At 41.0% G+C, this 25,684-nt stretch overlaps 2 protein-coding genes across 17 annotated transcripts in view; one reads left to right on the forward strand and one right to left on the reverse strand.

Moving 5' to 3' along the window:
• LOC311434741 (uncharacterized protein) overlaps positions 1 to 25,684 on the forward strand; it is an 80,268-nt gene that overhangs the window by 6,876 nt on the left and 47,708 nt on the right. For 2 of the 7 annotated variants that reach the window (XR_014691694.1, XR_014691697.1), the window contains 3 exons: positions 1,684 to 2,101; positions 2,642 to 2,802; positions 6,955 to 9,331. The exons of 2 other annotated variants lie outside the window; for them this stretch is intronic. The gene's annotated coding sequence lies outside the window, so the exon portion shown is untranslated. Of the gene's footprint in view, positions 1 to 1,683; positions 2,102 to 2,641; positions 2,803 to 6,954; positions 9,332 to 11,636; positions 11,686 to 12,058; positions 14,113 to 25,684 lie in introns of those variants that run through there. 3 more of the 7 variants (XR_014691693.1, XR_014691695.1, XR_014691698.1) reach the window with 3 other exon arrangements.
• On the reverse strand, positions 6,524 to 15,751 carry LOC311434739 (ligand-dependent nuclear receptor-interacting factor 1-like; the record flags this gene model as incomplete). 10 transcript variants are annotated; one of them, XM_084515109.1, is made up of 4 exons in its annotated part: positions 9,504 to 12,075; positions 8,616 to 8,807; positions 7,556 to 7,690; positions 6,524 to 7,004 (listed from the first exon to the last, which is right to left on the reverse strand). In XM_084515109.1, the coding sequence occupies exons 1-4, from the start codon at positions 10,629 to 10,631 to the stop codon at positions 7,002 to 7,004; spliced, it is 1,458 nt and encodes a 485-aa protein (XP_084371235.1). In that variant the 5' UTR covers positions 10,632 to 12,075. The 10 variants fall into 10 exon arrangements, with proteins under 10 accessions (XP_084371235.1, XP_084371234.1, XP_084371231.1 ...); XM_084515108.1 differs by having other exon boundaries at positions 6,524 to 7,038; XM_084515105.1 differs by lacking the exon at positions 6,524 to 7,004 and adding an exon at positions 15,428 to 15,554 and having other exon boundaries at positions 7,469 to 7,690; positions 9,504 to 10,804.

Here is a 25,684-nt window from a genome sequence, read left to right on the forward strand (position 1 = left end):
GAACAGTCATCCTCTCATCATCCAATCTGACATAGCATTCACCTTTATAAATGCTCCTGCAATGTGGAAACAAAACACTGATTCTAGCTTTAGGCAATGCAAATTAAAAATATTACCTATCTCAGATGAGCCAATTAAACAGCAAGAAGTAGGCTGGCTGCCTTTTCACAGCATGCCCTGATATTCTGCAGCTTTCAGATAAGACACTTGATTTAGGTGTCAGGTGTGGTATCTGTTTTCTAAATTGAGTTGGGGGGGAAAAAAAGATTTATATCCACTCTTTGATTGGACTTCAGGGTTGTGGTTTTTTTTTTTTTTTTTTTTTTTTTTTTTTCTTATAAAAAAGGAGGTGGGTGGTGTGGATGTGTCCATAACATTAGCAGCTCTGACTCAGACACACAAGAAGCACATCTGCAGAAGGAGAAGGTGTAGTTTTTCATATGAACTGTTTTCTCACTATAACCACACTGTGACAGACTGGAATGAAAACTCCAAAAACTTCAGTCAGCCTCTGGCTCTGTGCAGAAAGCCTTGCACTGTCGAACCTCCGGGGAACATTTGATTGTTTGGCTCAAAGGCAGAAGACCATGTAGAGACTGGGAGTTTATTCACTGTGGTCACTGCACCTCCAAAAAGATAGGAAAAAATGCAAATGTGCTCCAGCCTGATCTGGGCTGCAAGCATGCAACAAGTCATATTTTTTTTACTCTAGCTGACAGCAGAAATTAGGGCTGTAAAAGGTCTGCCTAGCAGAGGATTATATGAAACTCTGAGACATAGCTCCAAGCAATTTTTGCTCAATAAGCATGTCAGCTGCAAGTTGAAACAATCCATAACGAGTGTGCTCCAGCCTAATGTTCAGACGGTTTCTTTAGGATAACTGCCCAATGGGGTTGTTGTCCCTTTGCAGAGCATGCTGGAAGGTCCAGCTAGCAATGTAAGCGTCTTCCTGCACCATTTCTGAGCACCTCCGGCAAGGTAATGAAAACCTTTGACCTTCCCTGGCTTCATTTCTGTTTTAAAGGGAAGTCAGCAATCTACAGGACTTGGTTCTTTTGCTGAGAATTTTATCCTTTAACAATATTCAAGAATATTCTTAGGATAGTATTCTTATATATTGGTAGTTGGACTGCTAATTAAACACAAAGTCTTTTGCAGCTCCAAAAATAATATAGCTGAATATCCATTGTCAGAGAATTATATAATTTGATAATGGTTTTAATGGGAGGTTTATTTGTATTTTCTTCTTGCTTGTGGTAGCTGAGCGCTGGAGAGCCCTCTTGTGCTGGGTGCTGTACACACCCTGTTCAAAAGGAGGATCCTGCTGGGAGTCCCCAGCCTGAGCAGGGGAATCCTGGCCAAGGATTTGGGTGTGTAAGGGGGCAAAAGAGATGTCTTTGGGCAGTATGACGGAGGAGTGCAGCCAGCCAAAGCTCAGCCACTCTATAGGCACCACACCTGAAGAGAGGCCAGAAAGAGGTTCTTGATACTCATTTATGCTTGGGGAGTTTCTGTAAACTGAAAGCACAGCTTCATTCCCATTTTTGTCAGTGTGATTCAGTGCACGACTTGTGGTCTGGTATCCATTGTCTTTCTGTTTCGTGGTGTGAAAACTGGTACCTTAGGCAGAGCTTCCATACAAAGAGATTAAAGTTTGCTGATGTGACGAATCTTATTTGGCAGGTTCCAGGATTTAGAGACTGAAATTTCTTGCACTCGGTGAACTTCTGCAGCATCTCCAAAGCGGAGTCCTGAGGTCACCCCATCTCCCACAGACGTCTGCCCGCAGCAGTCCCTGGGAGACTGGCCACCAAGCCAGGCAGACTGGGAGCCCCCAGCCCTCAGTGACACTGACACCTGGCTTTGCTGCTGGTATTTGGGCAGAGGCAGCTCTGTGGGCAGCTTCCTGCTGAGTGCAGGGTTAGGAAGAAAAAAAGACTTAATCTAATTCAAACTGAAACTCAATTTTGAAAAAAAGGTGATGATTCCTGTTAGCAGAAACCCTCTTTCCTGGTTGTCCTCCATTCTAACTTTGACCTTCTTATCTAAATAAAGGATGTCTGTGCTTCATGACTTCTGGTAGTTTCAGTACACAAGGAAGGTATGTAAAGACAGTTGATTATAATGATTAATGTTAATGGGAAGTGAGAAGGGAATTATTTGCATTCAAGCTATTAATATGTCTCCTAACACTGTTTCTCTCTTAATCAGTGGGAAAGTCAGACTAGATTTTAATAGGTGATGTTATATAGTTCCAGAAACAAATAATCTGACTACTGTGGTTGGAAGGGAATTTACACTATCAAAGCCTAGATAATGTTTTAGGCCAATAAAGTTTATGTGGCGGTGGCACAGATTTATACAACATGTGGGCCAGAAGGAAAAGTTAGATATTATAGTGTAACATAAGCCATCGATTTTCACTTGATTTCTTCTTGTCTTTAGCCCCATTTTATTGTGACAGCAAATTCTATCATATTATCAGGTAGCTCCTTGGGTCTGTCTTCTTCTGTTTTTATCCCATTAGTACAAATTTGAGAACAAAAATTGATAAATTGGTATCAATAATACATGTATTAGTTATGAAGTTTTTAACTGCCTGGATGCTTCTAATTTTCACTCTTTGTTTTTGTACCTAAAGTCTTAGAATCACCATATAGGAAAATTCAGAGGAGACTTGTTCCCCCAGTACCCACCCCACACTGTGCAGAAGACCCTAGATGGAGCTGTATCATTCTTTCTAGCTTGGTGTCTACCATGGCCAACAGCTTGCTGTGCCAGCACTCCTGATCCCCAGCTCAGGTAAGGGTGCTGCTGCTTCGTATGTGGCTTTGGGGTGGGATATAGGAGGGGTGAGTGAGCCTTCTGGTGGAATTAGGATTCCTTATATCAACAGTCTCACAACAAGGGAGAGCAAGGCTTTAAAGTGAACTCTCTTTGGGCTATGAGTCAAGAAATCTTCCTCAGAATATCTATCTCTATCAGAAACTGTCTTCTCCATCCCCCTTTCAATGCACACAAGCCCATGACCAAAACTGTGGTCCTAAGATGTTCCTTAGCTCTTTCAAGATGCTCAGCAGCTCAGATAGCAGATCTTAATTCTCCTTGATGTCACATTAGCAGTTCTCAGAGCAGGAGGATCTTGGAAAATGGTAAGGATGGTAGTACCTGTGGGAGAGGACAGAGGGTTTCCACGCAGCAAGGCTGGAGCAGTGGCAGGAGGAGCTGTGGGAGGAGGAAGCAACTTGGCCCCAGACCAGAAGGGGAACTTCAGAAGCTGTGATGACTGCTATACCCGGGTCAGGCTGTGATGAAAAGGTGGGGCAGTTAGCTCCAGGTAGCGTTGGCAGACATTGTGCTTGCTATTTAGATCAGGTTTTCCATGTTTTAAACCCCAGAGAGCACTTTGGATCTGTAGGACAAAAGGCATCTTGCTGGCTGTATTGAATCCTCCCCATTACCAACATATTTCTGTTCCACCGTTCCTGATATTGTAAACTTTTGACAGCGTTATCCCTTCAAATCCTATTCCTGTTTACGTTCTCACAAATCATTGACCATTTTGTCCTCATTAAGAAATACAATTGAGATGTCTCAGCACTTCTGCTGAGCGCTGATGCTGTTGTGCTGGAGGCAGGCTGTAGAGAAGCGAGCTGTTGTGGCATAAAGCAGCAAAATGTGAGCAAGTTATGTAATGTCAAATTCTTTTTTTAGTTCACTGTCTTCTTCCCGACCTACTTCTTTCCCTCTTGTTGTTGGCAAGTCTTCTTTGGATGGGAAGGCAGCCTTGCTGAGGAACTAAAACAAGAAAGAGTAGAACTTTACTACCTGAAAGTGAGTGTTGGATAGCAGTTTCCTCCCGCCCCACTTTATTTCACAGCTTGTTTCTACATTCTTCCCTACTTCAGGGCATGAAGGAATCTTTCTAAATATTCTAGTTACACTGGTGACAGGTATTATCCTTGCTTATAAATCTTGTCTTTCATGTGAAAAGAAAACATTTTGCACAGGTGTCCTCTTTGTCAAGCCACACTTGCATGTCAAAAGTTTTTCAAGACTGGGGCTTAATCATGCTGTTGTAACCTCTATGCAAACTTAATTTTCGTGAGATGAGATTAAGACAGAAATAAGACAGACATAAAATCTTTACATTTAAAGAAGATACAAAGTCATTTTATTTCTTGAGTAATTCTAACCACAAAGAACCTAATTTCAAGAATCATCTGAATCATGAATACTGATGGATAATTCAGAGTTATTCCTGTTTCTTCAGGCTTAAAACTAAAGATTAGGATTTCTACCTCAAAAATTGTTTGGGTAAAGTGTTTGTATCATTGATTATGGCAATAAAATTAAAAAAAAAAAAAAAAGAATACTAAAAGAAGGACTATTTAGCTAAAAATTGTCAAATACAAAAACCTTGTCATTCTAGACAAAACCTTGTCATTTCTAGATAGTACACTGTTATTTGTAGCTGGTTTGGCAATTTCAGATGGGTTTGATCTAGACTCCAAACAAAATTATAAAAATGTTGGTAACTAGAAGGAAGAGTGAAAACAGAGTTAGGCCTCACTTTTTAGAAAATGTGATTATTTATGTTGTGTTGGTTTTGGCACAGTGCTGGAAACCTGATGTTTGAGGGATATTTCTGGAACTGAATAACGGGAGAGAAACGTCTAATTTGTATGTATTATATAGCTTGTATTTGCCAGAAGTGGTGTGTTTGTGGGATAGTTATAGATGGGAACTCAGCTTCACAAAGATGAACTGGGTCTGTGGGGACCATACATGCAGACTTCTTGCCTGGAGCAAGGTTGCAATGAGGGCTACCCTAGACAGAAGAAAATACACGGTTGGAAGGTTAGTGGGATAAGGCTTAGACTTCACACATTTATTTTGCACTGTACTTTAAAAAGGCATTCTTTTGTGTGTGTGAGTGCCGAAAGCCACTTCTTCATTACAAGGTATTTGCTGTCAGTAAAGATCTAAATCACCTGATGGGTAGAGGAACCTGTAAGGTGGTAAATGGCACATGGTTTTCTGCCATTCTCATAAAATATTCCCTTTTTGCTTGTTAACAGAGAAGAGCAACTCAAAACCTTCAAGACCTTTTCTAATCCAAATAGGACATCTTGTCAAATTTATTACACTGTGTAAAAGAGATACTAAATAGAGTAAGAAATAAAACAATGGAGCAATTTATACTTGCTGGATAAAGTACCCTAGCACTCTACTCAGTTGAGTTCATGTCACTTCCAATCTTATTTTGCTTTCAGGAAATGAGAATATGCCAATGAGATGTATCTACATCTGCACAGCTAGCAACTGTGTAGTGCTTGGTTTTTAGTAGACACATTCAGAAGAGAGAGCATGTCCTTTTCTTGTACTGTAGTTTCATAAGAAAACCAGAAAACATTGCAAACAGCATACCAGGTCATAGGCCAACAAGCTTATATTGACATTTACAGTGTTAGGCTGTTTAGTAAAATTAAAGCCAGAGCTCCCAGTCATTTGAGTAGTGTTATTGGATTACTGAGTAAAAGATGCATACGGTTCTTATGAAAGGCCACATCGTGCCTTGCTGCATTTTGTCAGGTTATATGACCAGAGAAATAACCTCTTTTCAGGCTCCTCTAATGGCTACTCAGCCTGTCCGCCAGCAATGTACTGATCGTTGAAGGAAAAAGGCATTTGTTAAGCAGCTTTGACTGCCTTCCTGCAGGCTACCTACCCAGGAATAATACTCAAACCAGTGAATATAATGAAGTTCAGTACCTTCTGTAGTAATTCAGGTAGAAATGAAGGAACTTATTTTGTGAAAGAACAGACAGCTCCCACTTTGTCATAGTGAGCGTGTGTAACAACCTTAAATTACCAGGGTTCAACGCAGCAAAAACATCAGCTTCAAGATAACAGCACAGACAGGCAGGCCAAGGGGACGTTATAAAACCAGTACCAGTAGTATATCCAGAAAGTCTGAAATGGTCTGTCTGGGTTTATGCATTGTATGATACCATATGCTATTGTTGCTCTTAAAGGTTATCTGTCAGTTTAAGTTGGTGTTGGATGCAGTTATGGTTCCCCCATTGTTTAAAGAGAAAAGACTGGGTCTCTTCCTCACTATGTTACGTAAGAATGCCTGTTTGAGTGTGAAAGCAAACTCTAGGACATGTCTGTCTCTAAGGACATTCAGCAGTAAGCAATCTGGGGCCATAGCTAGGTAGGAAAGAAACTCAGAATAACAGATTAGCAGTTGCCTGTTTTGCAGCCCAGGCATTCAGACAAAATGCTGCATTTTTTCAGTAGTACTCACGTAGTGAGTAGTCAGTAGTACTGTCAGTAGTACTCACATTGTGAGTACTACTGTGGTAGTACTCATCAGTAGTATACATAGTGAGTACTACTGATTTAGTGTTCTTGTCAGTCTTTTGTATGCAGAGAGTTGGTACTTGAATATATTTCAATTCCAGATTGAGACTGCCCAGTGAAATGGCAAGCTGAGCTCCGTCTTCTCTCTCCCTGCTATTTTCCTATTGAGTGGGTCCTCAGTCTCCATACTCCCACCAAAGGAGTGAGCTACCCTGGGCTGTCCCTCTGTCCATTGACAGTACAGCCTCTTAGGAAATTGCATGTAGGTCAGATTTTAATTATATGCCAATTACTTCACTGTGCCACAGGATTTGAATATTGCAGGTAAAACCCTTGTAAAATATATTGATAGGCATAGTTCTTCGTAATATTGGTATTTTATTAGCTGCAGTAAAAAAAAAAAAAAGAGTTAACTGTTAAAATGACTGCTGTTTGAAGTTGACTTTCTGAAAAAGATCACACATAACAAGCTATAATGGCATTTAATTCAACAAGTAATCTAGAGCCATCTGTGTAATAAATTCTGGTTAGTGGTCTTCTGTAGACGTCAGCAGCTCTGAGTACTGGAGGCCTGTTTCTCTGTAGGTATCACGTGATGGTCCTCCCACAGCTCTGGAAGCCTGTTAACTCCATCACTTTTCCACGAAGGGAAGAGAGAACACACTCAGGCTGTAATAATGAAACCGCTCAGCAGAAGAGATTCTGAGAGAAGGAATGGTCAATGTGTTTTCAAGATATTATATATGAAAGTATATATGAAAGTATACATGACAGCTGAGATAATCTTAAAAAAGAAAGAAATTAATAGAAACAGAGTAGAAAACACAACAAGCAATCCTCTCCAAACAACAATTTGAAGTTTTGTAGTTCAAGAGCAGTGAGAACCATTTTTCATGTCTACTGCTTTTTCTTATACTTTGCTTCTACTGCTATTTCTCATTCTTTAAGGATTTTAAAAGATTGTTTACATTTCTTCTTTCTCTTGATGCTTCCTTTACAACTGGTACATCTGCAAAGAAAGTATCCTTTCACCAACTGGAAAGTAAAGTTTTACTTTTTGGAAAATTCATTTGCATCATCTTGAATGCACATGGTTTTTTTAAGCGCTCTTCCCAAAATAGGATCTGGCAGATGTGTGGTGTTTTTTCGATTTACACACTGATGGCATAGATTTTTTTTTTCCCACCTTTTTCTTGTTCTGTGCTGTGCTGCTTCTCTGGGTTGAATGCACTTTCTCCTTCTTCTGAGTTGAGATTACTTCCATTGCTTTAGTTATTTTTCTTCCCTTTGCCAAAACCGGTTCAGGTGGCAGAGTGTGCTGCTGAACAAAAAGGCTCCAATATACATACATTGATTTTACTTCAATTGATGCCGATGACTCTTTAACGTGACAGTTTTTATTAACTGAATAAAATGATCTAATCTAGGCAAATCTGGACAGCATAACTGAGTTTGGGTTTTTAAGATAAATTCCAAAATTAGTGTCTTTGCTAAACATATAGGTTAACTAAATGTTAGTAAAAATAGATCTGGGCTGGGGTCCTGTGGTTTGACTAGTTCAATATTTGAGGAAAATTTAAATGCATGTATTAGTTTCTATTGTGATTACTCTCATGTGTTGTTGAAGGGGATACAACAGCATCTAATAGAGATATAGAGATTCTGATGTGCTGGTATATTTATTTAAGCTGCCATCAATTAAATGTGTGTAATTTCAGAGTATTTATGCAGAATTTATGACAATGTTATTAAATAGTTATCAGAAATAATTTTATACATACATATGAAAAAGACACACTTCATTAGGGCATGGTGCAACTGGAGATGTGGTTTACAGATTAAGACAGCAGAGACGTCCCATTCCCCGTATGAAGAAGTTCTTTCCCACTTGAAATCTTAACTATTATGATAAAAGTTACCTTTAGCCAGATCTGCTATTGTTTCCACAGTGCTTAGTCAAAGTTTGCAGAAAATAACAACAGAATGTAATCTGCAAAGACAGAGGTTCCTGACTTCCAGTAACCCTGATAAAAAATATTGGCGCTGTAAAACTTTATAAACCCTGCGAGGCTCTCAAATGGAAAATGTTTTAAGACAAGGGCTCAAATGTTTTGAAGAGTGTACCAATAATGTGTAATGATCACATCAAGGTGATGAATGCTTTTATATTTGTATATGGACAATTAGGTGTCCTATGTATATGGACAAAAGTGTCCTTTGACACTTTTTTCTGTCCTGGTGGTTACCTTCCATTTAAATGTAGAAGCTTTGTCAGAATCCTTTGTAAGTTCACTGGTACTTATCCTTGTGAGATGGACTCTTACATCTTTAATAATACCAAATTCTTTCCTTAGTTTGTTGTCTTCTTCCTTACGTGCTTCTTTCCAATTTCTTGTTTGCAAGTCTTCTTTGAATGGGAAATCAGCCTTGTTGAGAAACTGAAACAAGAGAGTAGAAGTTTACTAGGTGAAAGTGAGTGTTGGGTAGCAGTTTTCCTCCCGCCTGTTTCTTTCATGTCTCATTTTTACATTCTTTCCTACTTCAGTACTATGGGGTGGGATTAATTAAATTCAGGATTCAATCAATTCATTCATTGCCAGCCAGCCCTTTCTCTCTTCTCTTTAATTTCATTGATACTTTAAAATGTGATCCTGATGGCACTCATCACCTGTCTTTTGAAACAACACCTACTTCCTTGGGAAACACCTTGCCATTATACTACTTCCAGACTTGCTTCCAGACTTGCTATTCTCTAAATAGCAACTGGCTGTTCCCATAAATGCAGTGCTTTCACCCTGCTCTGATATTAAAAATCTTGATATGTCCCAAGATGGATTTTTTTTTCTAAGCACTACCTAATTTTTTTTTTATTTTATTTATTTTTTTAACTGTCTCAAAGTCTCAAAAACCTGCAAACCTCATTTTGATTTACTCTACAGTGATTTGTGTCCACTGGAGTTGTGTTTGATTTCTCCAAAAACTTTAAATCACAGTCAGGACATTTGTCTTTCACAGCATTTGTTCTGTTACAAATCTGCTGAATAATGCACTTTGATTGCATTAGACCGTATTTAAGAGGAGACTAATTTACTGTCCTTACATATACATTCAACTGATCATCACAGGGTACTTACTGCCTGTTGTCCTTTCGCACTTAGAGGACAGCACTGCTTGGGCTGAGACATGGTAGTCATCCTGTGTGGAAAGAAATGTGTTACCTTTGAAATTTCATCTTGGTGGGTAGCAAGGGTTGGAAGACATTTTATGTTCTGTTTTGCAACACACTGTCTTGACAGGAGTGTATCCGAGACTTTGGGAGTTATGTCATGGATAGCTCTGAAAGGAATGAAACAAATTGTGGTCTTCCTAAACAACGTATTTCGTCTTTGTATTTCTATTTCTAGTGGCAGAACTTCATGACTCTTTACGTACAGGAGGTAGACTTTCCCAGTATGAATCATCACAGCATTTTCCTTAAGGATTGGAATTTTCATTTTCTCTTCAGTAGGGCTGACAGATGAAAGTGGTAAAATATTTTTATAATCCTTATACTTGTTATCAGTCAATGATCTTAAAATTCCTGAAACAATGCTGTTAGATGACTTTACAATAAGAGGATATGATCTTGCTGTCTTGCTGACTAGCTCTTCTCGTGCAAACTGTTTCACTGGGGTTATCTGGGAATTTCTCACATCTTCAGTTACTATATCAGGACTAGAACAGGGTCTTGGTAAATTTGTGTTGGTTGGTATTAAAGACTTTGGAAAATTGTCCCAAAAGGGTTTGGAAGCCTCTTCCACCTTTATTACTGGCGAAATATAAGTAACAGTTGGTATTTCTGTAGTCTCCCTTACTTCAGTGTCATCTTTAATTATGTCTGACATCAGTTGCTGCATCATAGGTGGGAAAGAAGAAAGTGGTACTGATAAGACTTTGGCTTCAGGTGGTATCTCTAAATCATACTTTAAAATCTCAGCTTCAGATTCTTCAGTAACCTTAGGAGGTTCACAGATTCCTGAAACTGGTGCTTTGTCCTCTCGGTCAGTATGAGTTAGTAAGGGGCATCTTCCCAGAGAGAGCTCTTTAGCTGAAGTTGCATTACTCTGAGTATTAAACACCTTTGAGGAGAACTTTCCTCTGTCAGCAGAAGTCATGCCAACATTTGCTAGCGTGTTGAAACTTCTGGTAGAGAAATTTTCCTCACTCTTCATTTGCTGATACTCTAGCACCAGAGCAGATGTAGTACTGGTTCCTGGCATCATAAAAGCATTATGGTTTTGAAAATGTATTCTCTGTAGACAGATGAGTTACCATGTGGAGGTGGTGGTACACATTAGCAAGGCTTCTCAAGGAAAAAGAATGCAGAAGCAGTTTCAGTAGGTCTCAGGTATCTTCATTTTTTTCCTGAAGGGCTACATCTATGCAGTCTAACAAACTTAAAATAAAAGTTAATACAAATTAAAATGTGATTATATATTTCTAAATGTACAGAAATAGTGATTTTTTCTAGATGGTTGTCATATGAAATGTCATCCTAAAATAAAGCTTAAAAACAAATGTATCTGATTTAAGTATTAACTAAAGCTCACCTAGCCAGTATGATTTTTCTGCAATAATCACTCCTTGTGAGATACTTCCAATATTGAATTAAAACAGCAGTGAGTTTCTGCTGGCTTCAGTAAGAGTTAGGTTTTACCCCATAGTGCAAATTGCTGTTTGACAGGATCTGTTTTGAAACCGTGTTCAGATGCTTATCAAATACATCTCAACACCTTCTAAGCACAGGTATAAGAGTAAGATTCTAAACAACTACAAGTACCTAGATGAGTCTACTGTAGAAGGAAACAAGAAATGTAAATTTTTATCATGAGGAAGGCAAAGACCCTCAGGTGGATTAAAAACAAATTAGTTTTGAATTGGCTCATTGTATTTCAGTGGTTATGTTCTCTCAGGAATAACCTACTTATCTTAGCACTACAGACTTGATTTTGTAGAAAGTAAACATAAACATTCACATTATTTGCATGTCAATCATACAAACCAGATGTTTCTTATCCTTCCCGATTATCAAAAAAGCCGTTGAATTCTCCTCTCTATGACTGAAGAGGTCCTACTACCTAACTGACAAAAAGAAGTGTAATAAAGGCAGTAATTTCGCTCTTATGAGTTCTGTGATCCTTTTAGGGATTGCATAATTTAACCTTTCTTAGTCCTTTTAACTACTAAAAGTGAATAAATTGAAAAATAAAATGAAGTTCTTCTTCTAGGCTGTGCCTCCTGCATTTATGATGGATAGATCTTGATGTAATCAATAATGTAAGTAAGTAAGTAATGTAAATAAGTAGATCTTGATGTAATCACATAATTCCACGAGTCTAATCAGGAATGATTAGAAATAATTATATTAATTGTCAACAAATTATTTGAATAATTGATTGCACATGAGTGAGAATAGCACTACAAGTAATGAGACACGGTGGTCTTCCTACAACAAAATGTGAGTTTGTATTTCTATTTTTGGTGACAGATTTTTATGCAGATTTTTCTGCAGAAAAATCCTATAGGTTAGATAAGCTTCAGCTAATAGTTAAAGATGAGTGAGCCCCTCTGTAAAAGCAGAATGTAAGTCCTATTTTTTCCTTTGTTTCCTCCTCCACCTTTTTTATTTTTTTTTCATTTCTGGATTTAGGGATTTTATCTTTTTCAGAATTACGATGTGATTGAGTTATGAGAAGTCTCCTGCTCCAGAAAGTCTGATATTGGCCTCTGCATTTGCCTTCTCACTCTTTTCATTGGCCCTTAATCCTGTCCCATTAAATATTCATCTTCTGGCATGCAACCACAGCCTCAGTGATTCCTGAGTAATAAGAAATTTACTACAAACTTTCCATCAATAGGAGATCTTCCCCAATATCCCTAAACAAAAACAATCAAAAATCCTAAGGACATGAATTGCTGATGTGTAAACACTCTTGGAAACTCAGACGCAGCAATTCAACTGGTATCAAAAAGGAAAGAAGAAAGGCTTGTGGTTTTGACACAGAGAAATCCTGGTTAGCTGTGAAACCAGCTGAAAAGAAAAAAAGATACTGCTGCAGAAGAAAAAGACTTCTCGATTCCCAAAAGCCATGACTCTCTACTGATTGATGTAGTGATATGGCTCATTGTCACACTCTTAGATTTTGCTCTCTGGAGCCCTGTGTGCCATTTAAAGACTTTCTAGCTAACAGTCATTGCCCAGCAAATCCCGCTAAAAGCACAAAAAAGCAAAAAACGTTTGCTTTATAAATCTCACCTGTCTTGTCAGCGTTGCAGGAAAGCATCTCAGCTCACAGGCTGTTGAGGAGGCTCAGAGAGGCGTGAGCTGCCCTGTTCTTGCAGGTGCCCAAAAGCTTTGTGACTATCAGCACTGATAAAGTGGTTTAGCTTTTCTTGCCAGCAGGCACAGACAAAGCACACTTTGTGCTACTACCGCTGAACAGTGCAGGGGATATATATTTTTGCAGTGTTCATCACTATAGGAGGTGCCAAGAGCACTTTACAGACTGCAGCTGGAAGAGCAGGGGATGTAATCGAGGTCTCTGACGAATCTCCACTGTACTGAAGGTATGACGTGTGGACTGTGGGCTAAGTATGGCTCACCAGAGCAATTATTTTGACCTATAACCTTCTCCTGGTGTGTTCATTCCAGTAAACCATGCAGGAGCAAGAGGCATGTCAAGTAAAAATGTTTGGTAACAGCAGCGCAGTCCCAGACACCAACTTTCCAGGGAAATTTAGGAGAACTCAAAGGTATGTGTGTATACACAGTATGCACTGAACAGCAAGTAAGCCTGCTAGTCATAGGAATGTCTGATCCAAGCATGTCTGTATGCACCAATTTTTAAGTCATCTTGGGCACGGCAATCTCCTTTGCCCTTGGAAGACACTGTATCTTTTGTTTGGCCAGAAAATGTGGGCATTGATTCACTATGCTGTCCCTCAGAATTAAAAAACAAAAGCACAGGTACTTGACTATGATGAATCTAAAACCAGACCAATCTAGCAATCTCACACATGACTGAGGACTGTGTTAATACAAGTATTATGCAAATTTATAATGTCTTCACTCCTAACTCCCTGCTATGCACAGCAATCAGTTGACTCTCCTTATCTATCAGTACTGGAAAAACAAAGGAGTCTCAGTTCCAGCATTTTATTGACTTTAAACAGTAGCAAATCACACTGATGAAAAATGTATTGTACCTTACAGTTTTGTCAGTGTACACCTTATTGTACAACAGTGACCACAGTTGTATAATTTTGTTATTCCTTTAATTCAAGAGATGACCATTTGCATTGACGAACCCTAGATCCTCAATGCCTTTTAAAAAAGAATGACTGTATTCACATACCTTAAAATGTCCTTCTTTACATGCACAAAAAATATGTAAACAAAAATTTCCTTTCTTTCATCATCTTTAAACCAACTAACTGCAAAGCAGAGCCTCAGACTTCGGAAACAAGCAGCACAGATTCCCTTATTACCTCTAGCTTATGTATACAAATCTTTTCTGTCTGAAATGATCTTACACTGTAAATTTTATGGCTGTAATTCACCACTGCCCTGGCTTCATCAGAGATGAAGACAGCAAGAGTCTTAAGAGTTTATAAGCTTACAAAAATATTAAAACCCTCAAATATTTTGTCCTTATTTTTGATTAAAATGTTCACATGAATATTGCAACTATGAATTTATGAAAATGCTTGTGTTCTAATTGGATTTTCATTTGCAAAGCTTTGGCTTGGCATCTTAGTTTAGTTATAAAGTCTGATGAAAGTTTCTTATCAGAGTTCAGGGAGGATTCCAAGGCTATCCCTGAGAAAATGTGGATTTCCTGAAATACAGGCATGACTGCTGCTGCCATGGCATGGCCTATTTTTGCCTGGACTCAGTCTAAAGTCTATATGTTAGTATATACAGGTACAATGCAGATTGCTAGATCTACAACGTGGTTTAACACACATAATTCCTTCCCTTTCTCAACAGCTGACCCACACTTAGGCTATCGAAAGTGCTGTAATGTTCAGGGAGAGAGCAGTTTCTGGAGATACTAAAATGGAAAAATGTTTTGGTGTAAGGCCACTGTTTTAACAGTTCTCTAACAGTTTCTCACATTATGGGCAAACTGTTTAGGTGGAGTACTGTTTTCTGAGAAACAAGTGTTAGCTTTCAGGTTAGCAGCCTATAAAGGGAGCACATTTTGCTGCTAGCAATCCCTCTGCCAGGAACTGAGCTTTAATGATGTATGTAAATCATAACGGAAAACATCCAGTGAGTAAAAGCCTAAACTGGCCTTCTGCCCTACCTCAGAAGGCTGTGAGGACGCTTTCATGGTTAATGTGTCTCCCACAACCCTGCTGCCCAACTGTTTACCCTCTTGCAGCTGGGGTTCCCCTTGCTGGCTCTTTAAGCAAGGCTACAACTCTGGCACAGAAAGTTGTATTAAGCTTTACGGCAGGAGCACGTATGGTGTGAAAACATCAAATATGATTTACTTGCAGCTCAGCGGTGCTTGTGAGTGTTTACAAGAGGTAAATAATCACCTCATCAAACACAGCACCCTGCTGCAGTTCACTGCCTTGCACCAGTCCTGGCATAGAGGGCTAATATCACACTATGGGGGCCAGGGGCCCTTCTAGCACAGTTCCTGACTGTAGCCAGAAGTGGATGCTTTGCCAGAACTAACGAGCAGGTTGTGCGCATGGTGATCCTTCAATCTCCCTCCCCTCCAACAGATGGAGGCGCAGGGCCTTCCTGAGCCACCGGCGATTTCTCTGTGGATTTGCTCCTAGCACCATGCCCAGCTGCCCGATGCCTCCCACATCCATGGCAGCTTCTGCCTCACCTCAGTGCCCAGCTGGGTCCCGTGCAGCCATGAAACTTCCTCAAGCCCACAGTTTTGAGGACAAACTCTGAACTCATGGGACAAACTCTAGCCCTTCCAGTCAAGCTCAGCAGCTGCAGTGGGCCAGGCCGGAGATGATGTGAGGGTGTGAGGGTGTGTGGTGCGGTTACCTTTACAGGAGCAGCGCGATGCCAGAGGAGTAACAGCCAACTGCTGTGGAAACTGCTGCCTGTGGAGAACCTTCCAGAGCACCAGTGCTGGAGACCAACTGCTGCTGGGTGCCATGGAGTCTTAATGGCCCCTCCTACACCAGGAGCTCTCAGCCTCAACTGCTGCTGCTGGTGGGATCCAGGGCACTGGGCAGAGACGTGCAGGCACCACCCCACCCGGCCTGGCCCCAGGACATTGGCCCTTGGCGCTGTGCCTGCCCCACCAGCCCAGCTGGCCCTCCTCCTGTTCCCACCTTCTCTCCTCGCTGCACCACAGCGTGTGCCGTGTGATCTGTGGGGCTGCACAAATATTTGTGACCGCAGCACCCTGGTACCAGGCTGCATTTGGCCTCCACAGAGCCACAGCACATGGGGCCCAGTGCATGAGGCATTCCCTAGGGCTTACTGGCCTTGCACACCACAACCCTATCCTGCCTGTGTGAGGGTGTCTCCCCTGGCCTCGAGCTAACCTCACAGTAATAAGTAGGCCATAACCCTGAACCTTGATCCAACAGCTTCACGTGGCTGACAACAGTGGGACATGGCACATCACCTGTGGGCAATATGCTGCAGCATGAATCTGGATGAGAGACAGAGCTAGATTTCTGATTGACTTAATGTCTGCAACCAATGTAAGTCTGGAGCACAAGTCCGGTGAAGAGCAGCTGAGGAAACGGGTTGTTTAGTCTGGAGAAGAGGAGGCTCAGGGAGACCGTATTACGCTCTACAGCTGGCTGAAAGGAAGGTGTGGGGAGCTGGGAGTCGGCCTCTTCTTACAGGTAACTAGTGACAGCACTAGAGGGAACGGCCTCAAGTTGCGCCAGGGGAGGTTCAGGTTGGAAATTTCTTTTTCGTGGAGAAATTTATTCTCAGAAAGAGTAGTCAGGCATTGGAATGTGTTGCCCAAGGAGGTGGTGGAGTCACCGTCTCTGAGGGTGTTTAAGAAAAGGTTGGAATTGGTGCTAAGGGACGTGGTTTAGTGGGTGACATTGGTGTACTTTATTGTTCTTGTCCAGTTAGCAGCTCCTCTTAGAAATCTCTGCTCAGAGCAGAGTCAGACATTCTATTTTGCACTAATCAGTGAAATAAAGCTAGAGAGATACCAAATAGAGATATAATGTCTGGTGAAGATAACCACATGATGCTCCATCTTGGAAACTCTGTCCACCTTTACTGAAATTCTCCAGCAGTCATTAGGTTAAATTCAACTCGATACATGAATTTCCTGGGATGGTTCACTGTCAGCCACAATCTGATGAGGATTTTCACATTTAGTCAGAGGACACATTTCAGGAGTGCCATCTGAGATGAACACCATCTGCCTCTGGCTGCCTGTAGCTGTAAGTCTGTAAGTAGCTGTCATTCGGTATTTGCCCTGTGTTAGTGTTTACGGATGCCTCAGAAATCAGTGCCACTTCCTTCCAGTCAGGTAATATAAAAGATAGTCCTTGTCCCAGTAAGTTCATGAAGCAGAAACTTCAGAGAGAGAAGAAGGACCTTTTCCCCGTTCCTGATGACCTACAGAATTTTTCTGAAATTATGCCCTGTTGTGATACAGGCAGGAGTAAGGAGCGTAACGAGACATACTGGATCCAGCACACATAACTGCTTTAATGTAGGCAAACGCAAGAATGACCTTGACCTTCAACATTGTCTCTTGGCGTGACAAGACATTCAACGTGAGCCACTTTGTGCCTATCAGCAGATGCGGTGAGCAGGAAGATGGAAAGGAAGGCAAGAGAGATGAGCTGAAGGACAAGGTAGAGAGCAAAGTGATTCACTGACAATTTTGCTCTTCCCTCTCACCTCCTCTTTTCTACCTGCTTCTTTGTGTGAGCTGGAAGACTGTGAGAGTAAAGGAAGAAGAGCACTCTGGCTGACTATGATGTGCCCACCTACAGTTTTCAAAGTCTAAGAATTATTTTAGGGAAGATAGGAGATGTGGTGCAGCCTGACGCAGGGAGAGAAGGATACAAAGATGTAACCCCAGCTAGTGACATCTAACTGGGATAACAAGAGCAGTGAGCGTTCAGACTATGTATGTGTGTGTGTGTGTATAGGAGGGAAGAAGTAATGTGAGACAAAATTTTCAGTAGATAATCCCTTTTTAAAAAAGAGTTGCTTGGCTCTTCACTATATCAGATCTTCCCCTACCGCTCAGCTTGTGCACATTCCTTTAGTTTGTGTTAGCAGAAACCCCATGCCCTTTCCCTGGCATTGCTTTTTCTTATGTCTGTGAATTTTGTATTTTGGTACTACTTAAAGCTCAGTCATGTCAGTCACACATCAGAAAAGGAGACATTGCAAGAGGTTGGCTGGGGACTTGCCTCTAACATTTAGAAATTGCTTCTTGGTGTAATCTTGCCTGATGGATCCACCTTCCTTGCCTGCAGCAATTGGTACCTAGCCCCTTGTAATCAGTCATAATCTTATGTGTTTGCCAAAAACTGACTGTAAGGGGAAGGTAGGAAACATCCAAGTTTTCTCTGATGAATTCCCATGATTCTGCCCATTTGGTAAGAGGGCTGCAAACCAGAAGGCTGTACTCCTTACCAGCTCACAGCTTGGAGAGAGGAGAGGAGGTTTCATTAGCAACCCTCTATCTTTTTTAAAATTGAGTTAGGAACTTGCTAATCAGTTAGGAAATAGTTCAGTGATAGGGCGTGTCACAGACACTGAGTAGATGTTAGACTTAATCTTGATAACTTTTTTTTTTTTTTTTTTTTTTTGTCTGCACAACTGTTTTGTTTAAATGCCTAGGGAAAGGTTCCAATTTCAGTGGGTTCTGGACCAAGTCCTAGCATATCAAGCACTTGCTAATAATACACCCATATTTATTTATCTGTTGCAGATGCTGATGTGTGACATATAAATAGGATATACTGCAAAGATTTCGTTGAAAAGTGGTGGCTTGTTACAGTTTGTGATAAGTCCTGTCTGGGAATGACACATAGCCCCAAAGGGGAAAATTGAAAGATGGGAAAAATAGGAACATAGGCCTCCTAGCTCATACATACATATCTATACACAAACAAAGAGGGGCTGAAAGCAGCAGCTTTTGAGGACATAGGAGTTTCATCATAGGGAGAGTCCTCTTCAGGCCACTCCTCAATTCAGCGGTGAAGTTTCCTTGCCACACCATGATCTTCCTCCAGCTCTTGACCTGGCAATTTAACAGGAGCATTTTGCTTCAACCCAGGTTCTTGAGGTAGGATACAGTTGGCTCCCAGTAATCTGTGTGAGTGGATGTGCAGTTAGCAGATTAACCATCTGACAAGGAGGTTTCGTTAGCCAAAGTACCACATTGCTCTCTATGAATGCTACCAGACAAGCCCAGCTCTATGAACTGTACAGCCCAAGAGCACACCCTGATGCCCCTGAACAAAAAGCACTGGGGAGCACAGCACAGACATGATCAGGGGCCTGCAAGGAATTAGCCAAAGTCTGCACAGGCCTCAGTAAACTGTTTTTTGTAGTGTTTCATCAACTATGGCCTGCCAGAGTGCTGCAGAGCACAGTGCAGACACTGGGGTGAGTAAGCTCTGTTGGATGTCAGCTCTGGTGGAATTAAACTGCCTTGCACAGCTCAGATGCCTCAGCACATCCTTCTTTATCTGTGCTATCAGGATTTTTCCATTACCCTAGGCATCTGAGCTCCACACTCGGGTCAGAAGTTTGTCGCCGTTCTCGGGGAGCGGTAATTTGCAGTGGTGCCAGCAGGTGGCACACGATACTTAATGGTCTGCCTCTGCCGGCTATCATGAAATGGACTTCTGTCTTAAAATGTCTGGCTAGCCTCTGCTTAATATTGTCGCCAAGTGTGTACTCCACAAAGAACAAAAGTATTCCAGCTTTCCTATATCATGGTAGTAATGCTTCTTTACAAACACACACACACACACACACATCACGGTAGTAATGCTTCTTTACAACACACACACACACACACACACACACACACACACACACAAAAAGACTAAATATGAATCAGGTGGTGTCTGGGTAATAGGAGATGCAAAGGAAATGGTATTGAAATGCCAGCTCTCTTGAGAGCAGTAGAGTGACAGAGGAACTCTTGCTCATGTCAGAGAGAGGTATTATCAATATCCAAGATCACATACACAAAAAAGGCACCCTTCTGGTAATTAAACAGGAAACAGTTAGTGGCATATCAAAGAAGGGCTCTTAAATGTCTAAGTGTATTAACACAGCTGTGCATACAACCTAACGGTACCAAGCAAAGCAGAGGCTGTAGTTCTGCCTAGTGAAGCAGAATTAACTTAATCTCATTGTTTCTATACATCTTCCGCAGCTCAAAGGATTGATTACATTCAAATTTTGGATTGATTACATTCAAATATCTCCCTTTTTAAGTGGTTCTTCTTATTCTAGTTCTTCACTGACGCCTGTTCCTAACCAATTTTACCTGCTATAGGCATTCTAGGGAGCTAGATATTTCCTGGTCAGCAGCTTTGCACTGAAGATGATCAAATACCACTCATATTGGCAGATCTTCAGGTCTGTGTATGGCCCTGAACTACTTGGTCACAGACATTGTTTCCCACTTTTTGTAGTAAAGTTTTGGTAGTAAATTTTTGTAGTAAAGTGCAGCTTCTCACACTTGGGCACAATAGTACAGCATGATGCAGCAGCATATGAGAGCATGGACTGAGCTAAGGACTGCTGCTGTAAGCTCTCCTGTAGCACACAGTAGGGCTTTGCTCCATCTGCACCTCCACGATCTCTGATCTCATGAACAAGGCCATCCATCCAGAAGTCCTCAAGATAAAGAAGAGCTGGAAGGGGAGGCGATTGGGAAAAGTGAGGGCAGGGCAGCTGTGGATGGGCCAGTGCCAGCAGTGGTGACAGTTCTTTGGGGCTGCCGTACATGCAACCCCTGGCTCTCATTATCAAACAGGTCTGGCTCTGTTGTTCTAAATCATTTCTCAATGAGCTACAGACAACTGCGTTCACATACCTCTGCTTAAACTTTTTATATATCACTTGCAAATGAGTTTAGAGGTATTTTAGCACAGAATCTATTCTTGCCTGAGCATCTGGCTCCAAGAAAAGACAGACTATAGCATAACAGGAGAGACGAGCAGTTCTTATCAGCCTGTCTTATACAGTGCCAGTGCTGACGTCAAGATTATTCTGGCCTCAGGGGCACAGTGAGGTAAGGGATTTCAAAATGGAGCTACACAAATGAAGATAAAAGCCACATAAAGCTTTGCTTATCTCTTTCTGGCTTTGCTCCTCCTTACTTCCACCCAGCTGAAATGTATGATTGCAGTGGAAAAAGCACGGGAGCAAAAAGAAGGTAAGGTTATGCGCAAGCACAAAGAGGTTCAAGTCACCTCTGAACCTGTAGAGCTGCGGGGAAGGCAACAGGCAGTGGGGTAATGTTTTGTTGTAACATAATGCCATCTGCTGGGACTTGCTATTAACAGATGAGGTAGTTAAAATGAATCTGGGATAAATGAGTCCACAGGGCTAGAAGACATGCTGCCTCACAGCCGCATTAGCACAGACTGAATAGAATCACATTTTCAGCTAGCAGCAATGTTTGTATGGAATAGAAGCAATTTTTAGTGATTTTTCACTCTTTACTGCCTAATACATTGTCATTGAGAATGACAGCGTACATCCTACACTATGTTCATGCTGGCTATTACTGCTGTAAGCTTTTCCCTCTGGAGTAAAAAACTGAAGCTATTTTGTCATGACAGGGCAGATGAAACTTGCACAGAGATCCTTCACCAAGTGCTGCAGGTTGCCTAACAACCTGCTTCCCCAGGGACTGACAGAGTCAAAAATAGAAAGAGACCCTATCACCTGCATTCTGGACTGTTTCTTGAATGCAAAAGCTGCTTGTCATGCAGGACAACGAACAGGCATGTGGCTTTGCTGCTGCTGCTGCCATCCCAGAACAAGACAATGGACATACTGTGGTGATTCTTCTGTACTCCTATGTGTGGAGAGTGGCATGTGCTCTTTGGGGGTTGGCTGTCTACCTTGTCAGAGCACTTGAGATTCTCAAGAAAAGCTAGGAAGCACAAGAGCTAGCTCAAGTCATCTTTCAAGTTAGCTTGCATGCTTTGAAAGTAGGAATTAGTGTAAGATTTTGACTTTACTCATGAATCTCAGGGCTTGTCTCATACAATTAGAATTGGCATTTACCTAGTCATTTATAGTGAGTGCTGCCAACTCTCCTTACACTTGGCACCTGAGCAAATACAGTCAAAGAAAGGGATTACAATGTATTCTACATGTATGTCTGCATTAAATTGTGTGAAATGCCAGGGAACTGCAAGGCTCCCAAGACCTTAGGTTAAGTCTGGTCAGATGCTGGGTTCACCAGTATGTCACTTGTAAGCCAAGGACACCCTGAACAGTGTATTTGTCATTCCTGTGTCATTTCTGCTGTGGAGAGAGTGGTGAAGATAACGGGTTTGCTGTGAAATCAGTGTTCTGACTGGTAAGTAGGATTTCCCCACAGGTATGATTCTGGAGGATTGTTTGTTTGTGATCTGGGTTTGCTGATTGAGATGAGACCACTTACATGATCAGAAGTATGAGGTGGTGGTGCCAGTCTTGTTTGGGTTCAAATCCTATCCTAACCTGTGACTACCATGTAGTACATGGACATAGGCAGAGCTGGGAATTGCCCTGAGGTTTGTTTTGAGGTCCTGAGCAACCTCATAGAGGTTTGTTCACATAGACTGTGTTTGATGATAGCAAACTGGGAAGAAAAACCTTGAATGCGTTACGGTATTTTTCTATTTTTTATTATTATTATTTTTATTTATTTTTATTTTTATTTTTAGTCTGTGGGGATGCATGGCATTAGGCAACCTGGATGTTCAGGTTTCTGGTGTTTTTCTGAGTGCCCAACTGTTCCAAGTTGGCTGACTGGTTTATGCCCCTGTGTCTATGTTTCCTTTGAGGCTTCATTTGTGCCCCATCCCTTGTATGTACTACACAGTGAGGTATGGAAGTCTCTCTGCAATGAGCACGTTGTGCTGCATCTTGTTTGAGAACAGCAGTTTGGAAAGACAAGCTTTAACTGTCTGACTAGTCTCTTTCCTGCTTTTACATGTACGTGTGTTGTCTGGCAAGTTAAGTTTTGTTGTATGTGTTGTGGTAGCAGGCACCTTTGAAAACATGCATTCAGGCCTGCTCCTGTCTTTTCACTACCTGCTGTGGTGAGGTATACAAATTCGGTGTGAAACTGAAATGGATATGCTGAGATACATGTTTTTTTGACAATGGTCCTTGGGGATGGAATTGTCTTTCTTTGAACACCTCTGTGATAAGTTCTTTTTCCTATTTTGGAATATTTATTCCTTTAAATTAGTGTGTCCCTTGGGAATCAGAAGGAGAATAGTCTGATACACCTTGTAGAGGTTTCAGGCTCTTTCAAAGACTGGGCTTTGAATCCTATTCCTGACATTTGATGCCTACCATACTGACACGTACATAACTTTTACATGAAGTATGTGCTGGAAGAAAAAAATGTTTCAGACTTGTAATGGATGTGTTACCATTGACTGTGAAGGTGATAGTTCTTTAAAAAGAAACTTGTGTTGGCTGTGCTTCTTTCTTGTTCTGAAAGATCTTTGTACCCTGCAAATCCTGTGGGAAGTAATATGCTTTAGTGTCTTGTCATGCTGCATGCTTCAGGTTGATTAGATTTGTTGTTCCAGGATGTCTAATAGGTAGCTTGATGATAACCTTATTGAGGTTGAAATGATCAAGAAAGAAAATACTCCCTTGGCAACTTGTTTGAACCATCTACGTTTCTGTGACATGGTTACATCGTCCCTGTAAGTGCTTTTAAATCCTTCCATCCTCACAAATGTTAAATTAAGAGACCTGCTGAAATTACTTCTGGAGATCTGATGTTGAACTGATCCAAAATACTGTTTAACCCTTAACAGTATTCAGTGTAACATAACTGGAGGTGTGACTACACCTGGCTCATGAACAAAGACTTAACATACTTAAGGGAATAAAACAGTGTTGTTGTTTTTTTCTTCTCTGAAACATTTATACCACAAGATCTTTGGTATCTGCTATACGCCTTGTTCCTACCTAGACAGAAATGTTTTGAGTATGCTAAAACACCGATAGAGGGATTTACTTATTTGGAATGCTCCTCTTTTTTTTGGTCATAGTACATGATGAATATATACCTTGCTCACTTCTGGTTTGTGGCCGTGCAGAGATGAAGTGATTAATAGATGACATTTACTTGGCATATCTTCAGCTAACAGTCAGTGTTAATGTGTGACAGTGTGCAAGACTGCATTTAGCAGTGTTTGTTTCCAAGCTCTGGTAAAGGTTTCTGAGTCCTAGCAAAGAACCCAGGAGATTTTTCCTTAAACAATGTTGTTTTAATCCTACTGTCAAGTAGCATGTGTGGCCATAAAAAGGTCATAATATACAGGTGTCCCTCTCTGAACTAGGGAACACCTTTTTCCAGTATTTGGGAACATTATTGTTTTCCTGATTTCTTTAGCTCTCATTTCATTCAGGCAGTACTGGGAAGCAGTGGGATAAGATCTATGAAAGGACACAGGTGGGAAAAAGTTGGAATTGAGTGCAAACTACCTGTTATCAGAAGTAATACTAGAAGCTTAGAAATAAGTCACACCCCTGAGGTATTTCTTACTGTTTGTCAACTATTAAAATAGCAGGATTTAAGCTGTACTGTTTAATATATGCCCTGAAACAGTTCATGTATAGTCACTAGGGCACTGTTGAGGCTGAAGGCACAAAGGTTTTACAACCCATATAATTTTTTCATTGCAGAAACAGTTTTCTGTACGAATAAGATCCTCATAGCATTTGGTATACCCACTTTGAAAACACCCAGGAAGCTTTATTGGATTTCTTGTGCCTCAAGCTCCCAGGTTTTGTTAAGGAGGAATGGTTTAGTCATTACTACACATCTCAAACTAGATACTCCTCCTCCTTAGAAGTTTGACCTAAAAAGGGTGCTCAGATTGCACCAAGCACACATGGCTTCATGTAGAACACAATTCTTGCTGCTTTTGTTAAGGATGGGCTGGAAGGGTAATGCTACTTCCCTCCCTCCCTCACAGAGTAATTAAGAGCTCTATTGCACTAGCAGTGGAGGAGATCTAGACTTGGTTCCTTCAGGTTGTTGCTTGTGAAGATTCAAATCACAGTTCTTGACTTCCAGCTACAGCTGGATTTCCAAGTTGATATATTGCAATCAGGTTTGTGTTCATTCTTCACTGAGGTGGGAAAAGAGGCAACCCCTACAGCCCCCAGACTTGACAAAGACAAACAAACAAACACAAAAACTTCGAACTTTTCAAAAGCAAGAAGGAACAATGAAAAATGCCAACAATGGTTGTCCTGTTGCAGCGGAAACTTCCTGTGGCCACGGGCAATTTGGGAAGGGATTATGGGCATTACATTGCATGTGGTTTAGGGACTGTTATTCTAGAGGTTCCAGCCATGGTGATTATATTGGGTTTGAAATGTCACATGGCATGCTACCTTACTTGTATTGGGCCCATCTGGGATGGAAATCTTCTCAAATTCTGGAAATTTTTTGGGGGGCTTGGTGTGATGCATTTGCTACCTTCTTAGTAGCAGTTTTACCCGTCTTTAGGAGACGGTATGGAAAAATACCAACTTTTGATTTTATGATGCTTTAGGTATGATATGCAGATCGCATAAAGGGCAGGTAGTCAGCTTTAACTGCAGTATCTGTTACTGTTGGCATTCATTTCTTGCAGTTAACTGTTAAACAACAGCTGTCCCACTTTAATGAGCTTTAAAAAAGAGAGTACAACAGCTCATTATTTCTGTCTTCCCTAACAGGCCTATTTTAGAGCCCCTCAGTTAGCAGCTTGTATGATTCATGCCAAGTGGAACTCATTTCCATGACTATTAGGATCATTTGCTGAGTGTTACACATAGCACAGGTTTACTATGAACCCTCTCCGAAACCTCATTTTTCTGTTGGCGGTGGCTTGCATCACAGCAGCACTGCAGCCATCTGTGGATCTCCCTGCATCTGTGTGAACAGAAGCGCTGTATAAAACCCAAAAGGTTAAATGAAAAGATCTATTGCCAAGTGAAATCTCCTAATTCTTTTTAACAGCTTTCTGCTTTTAAATGTGTTGAGTCCCTCTCAAAATTGCATAATGGCAGAAGCTCTTGTTTTGCCCTCTACAGGAC

Source organism: Aythya ferina (genome assembly GCF_964211825.1).
Source record: "Aythya ferina genome assembly, chromosome: 3".
Taxonomy (NCBI): domain Eukaryota; kingdom Metazoa; phylum Chordata; class Aves; order Anseriformes; family Anatidae; genus Aythya; species Aythya ferina.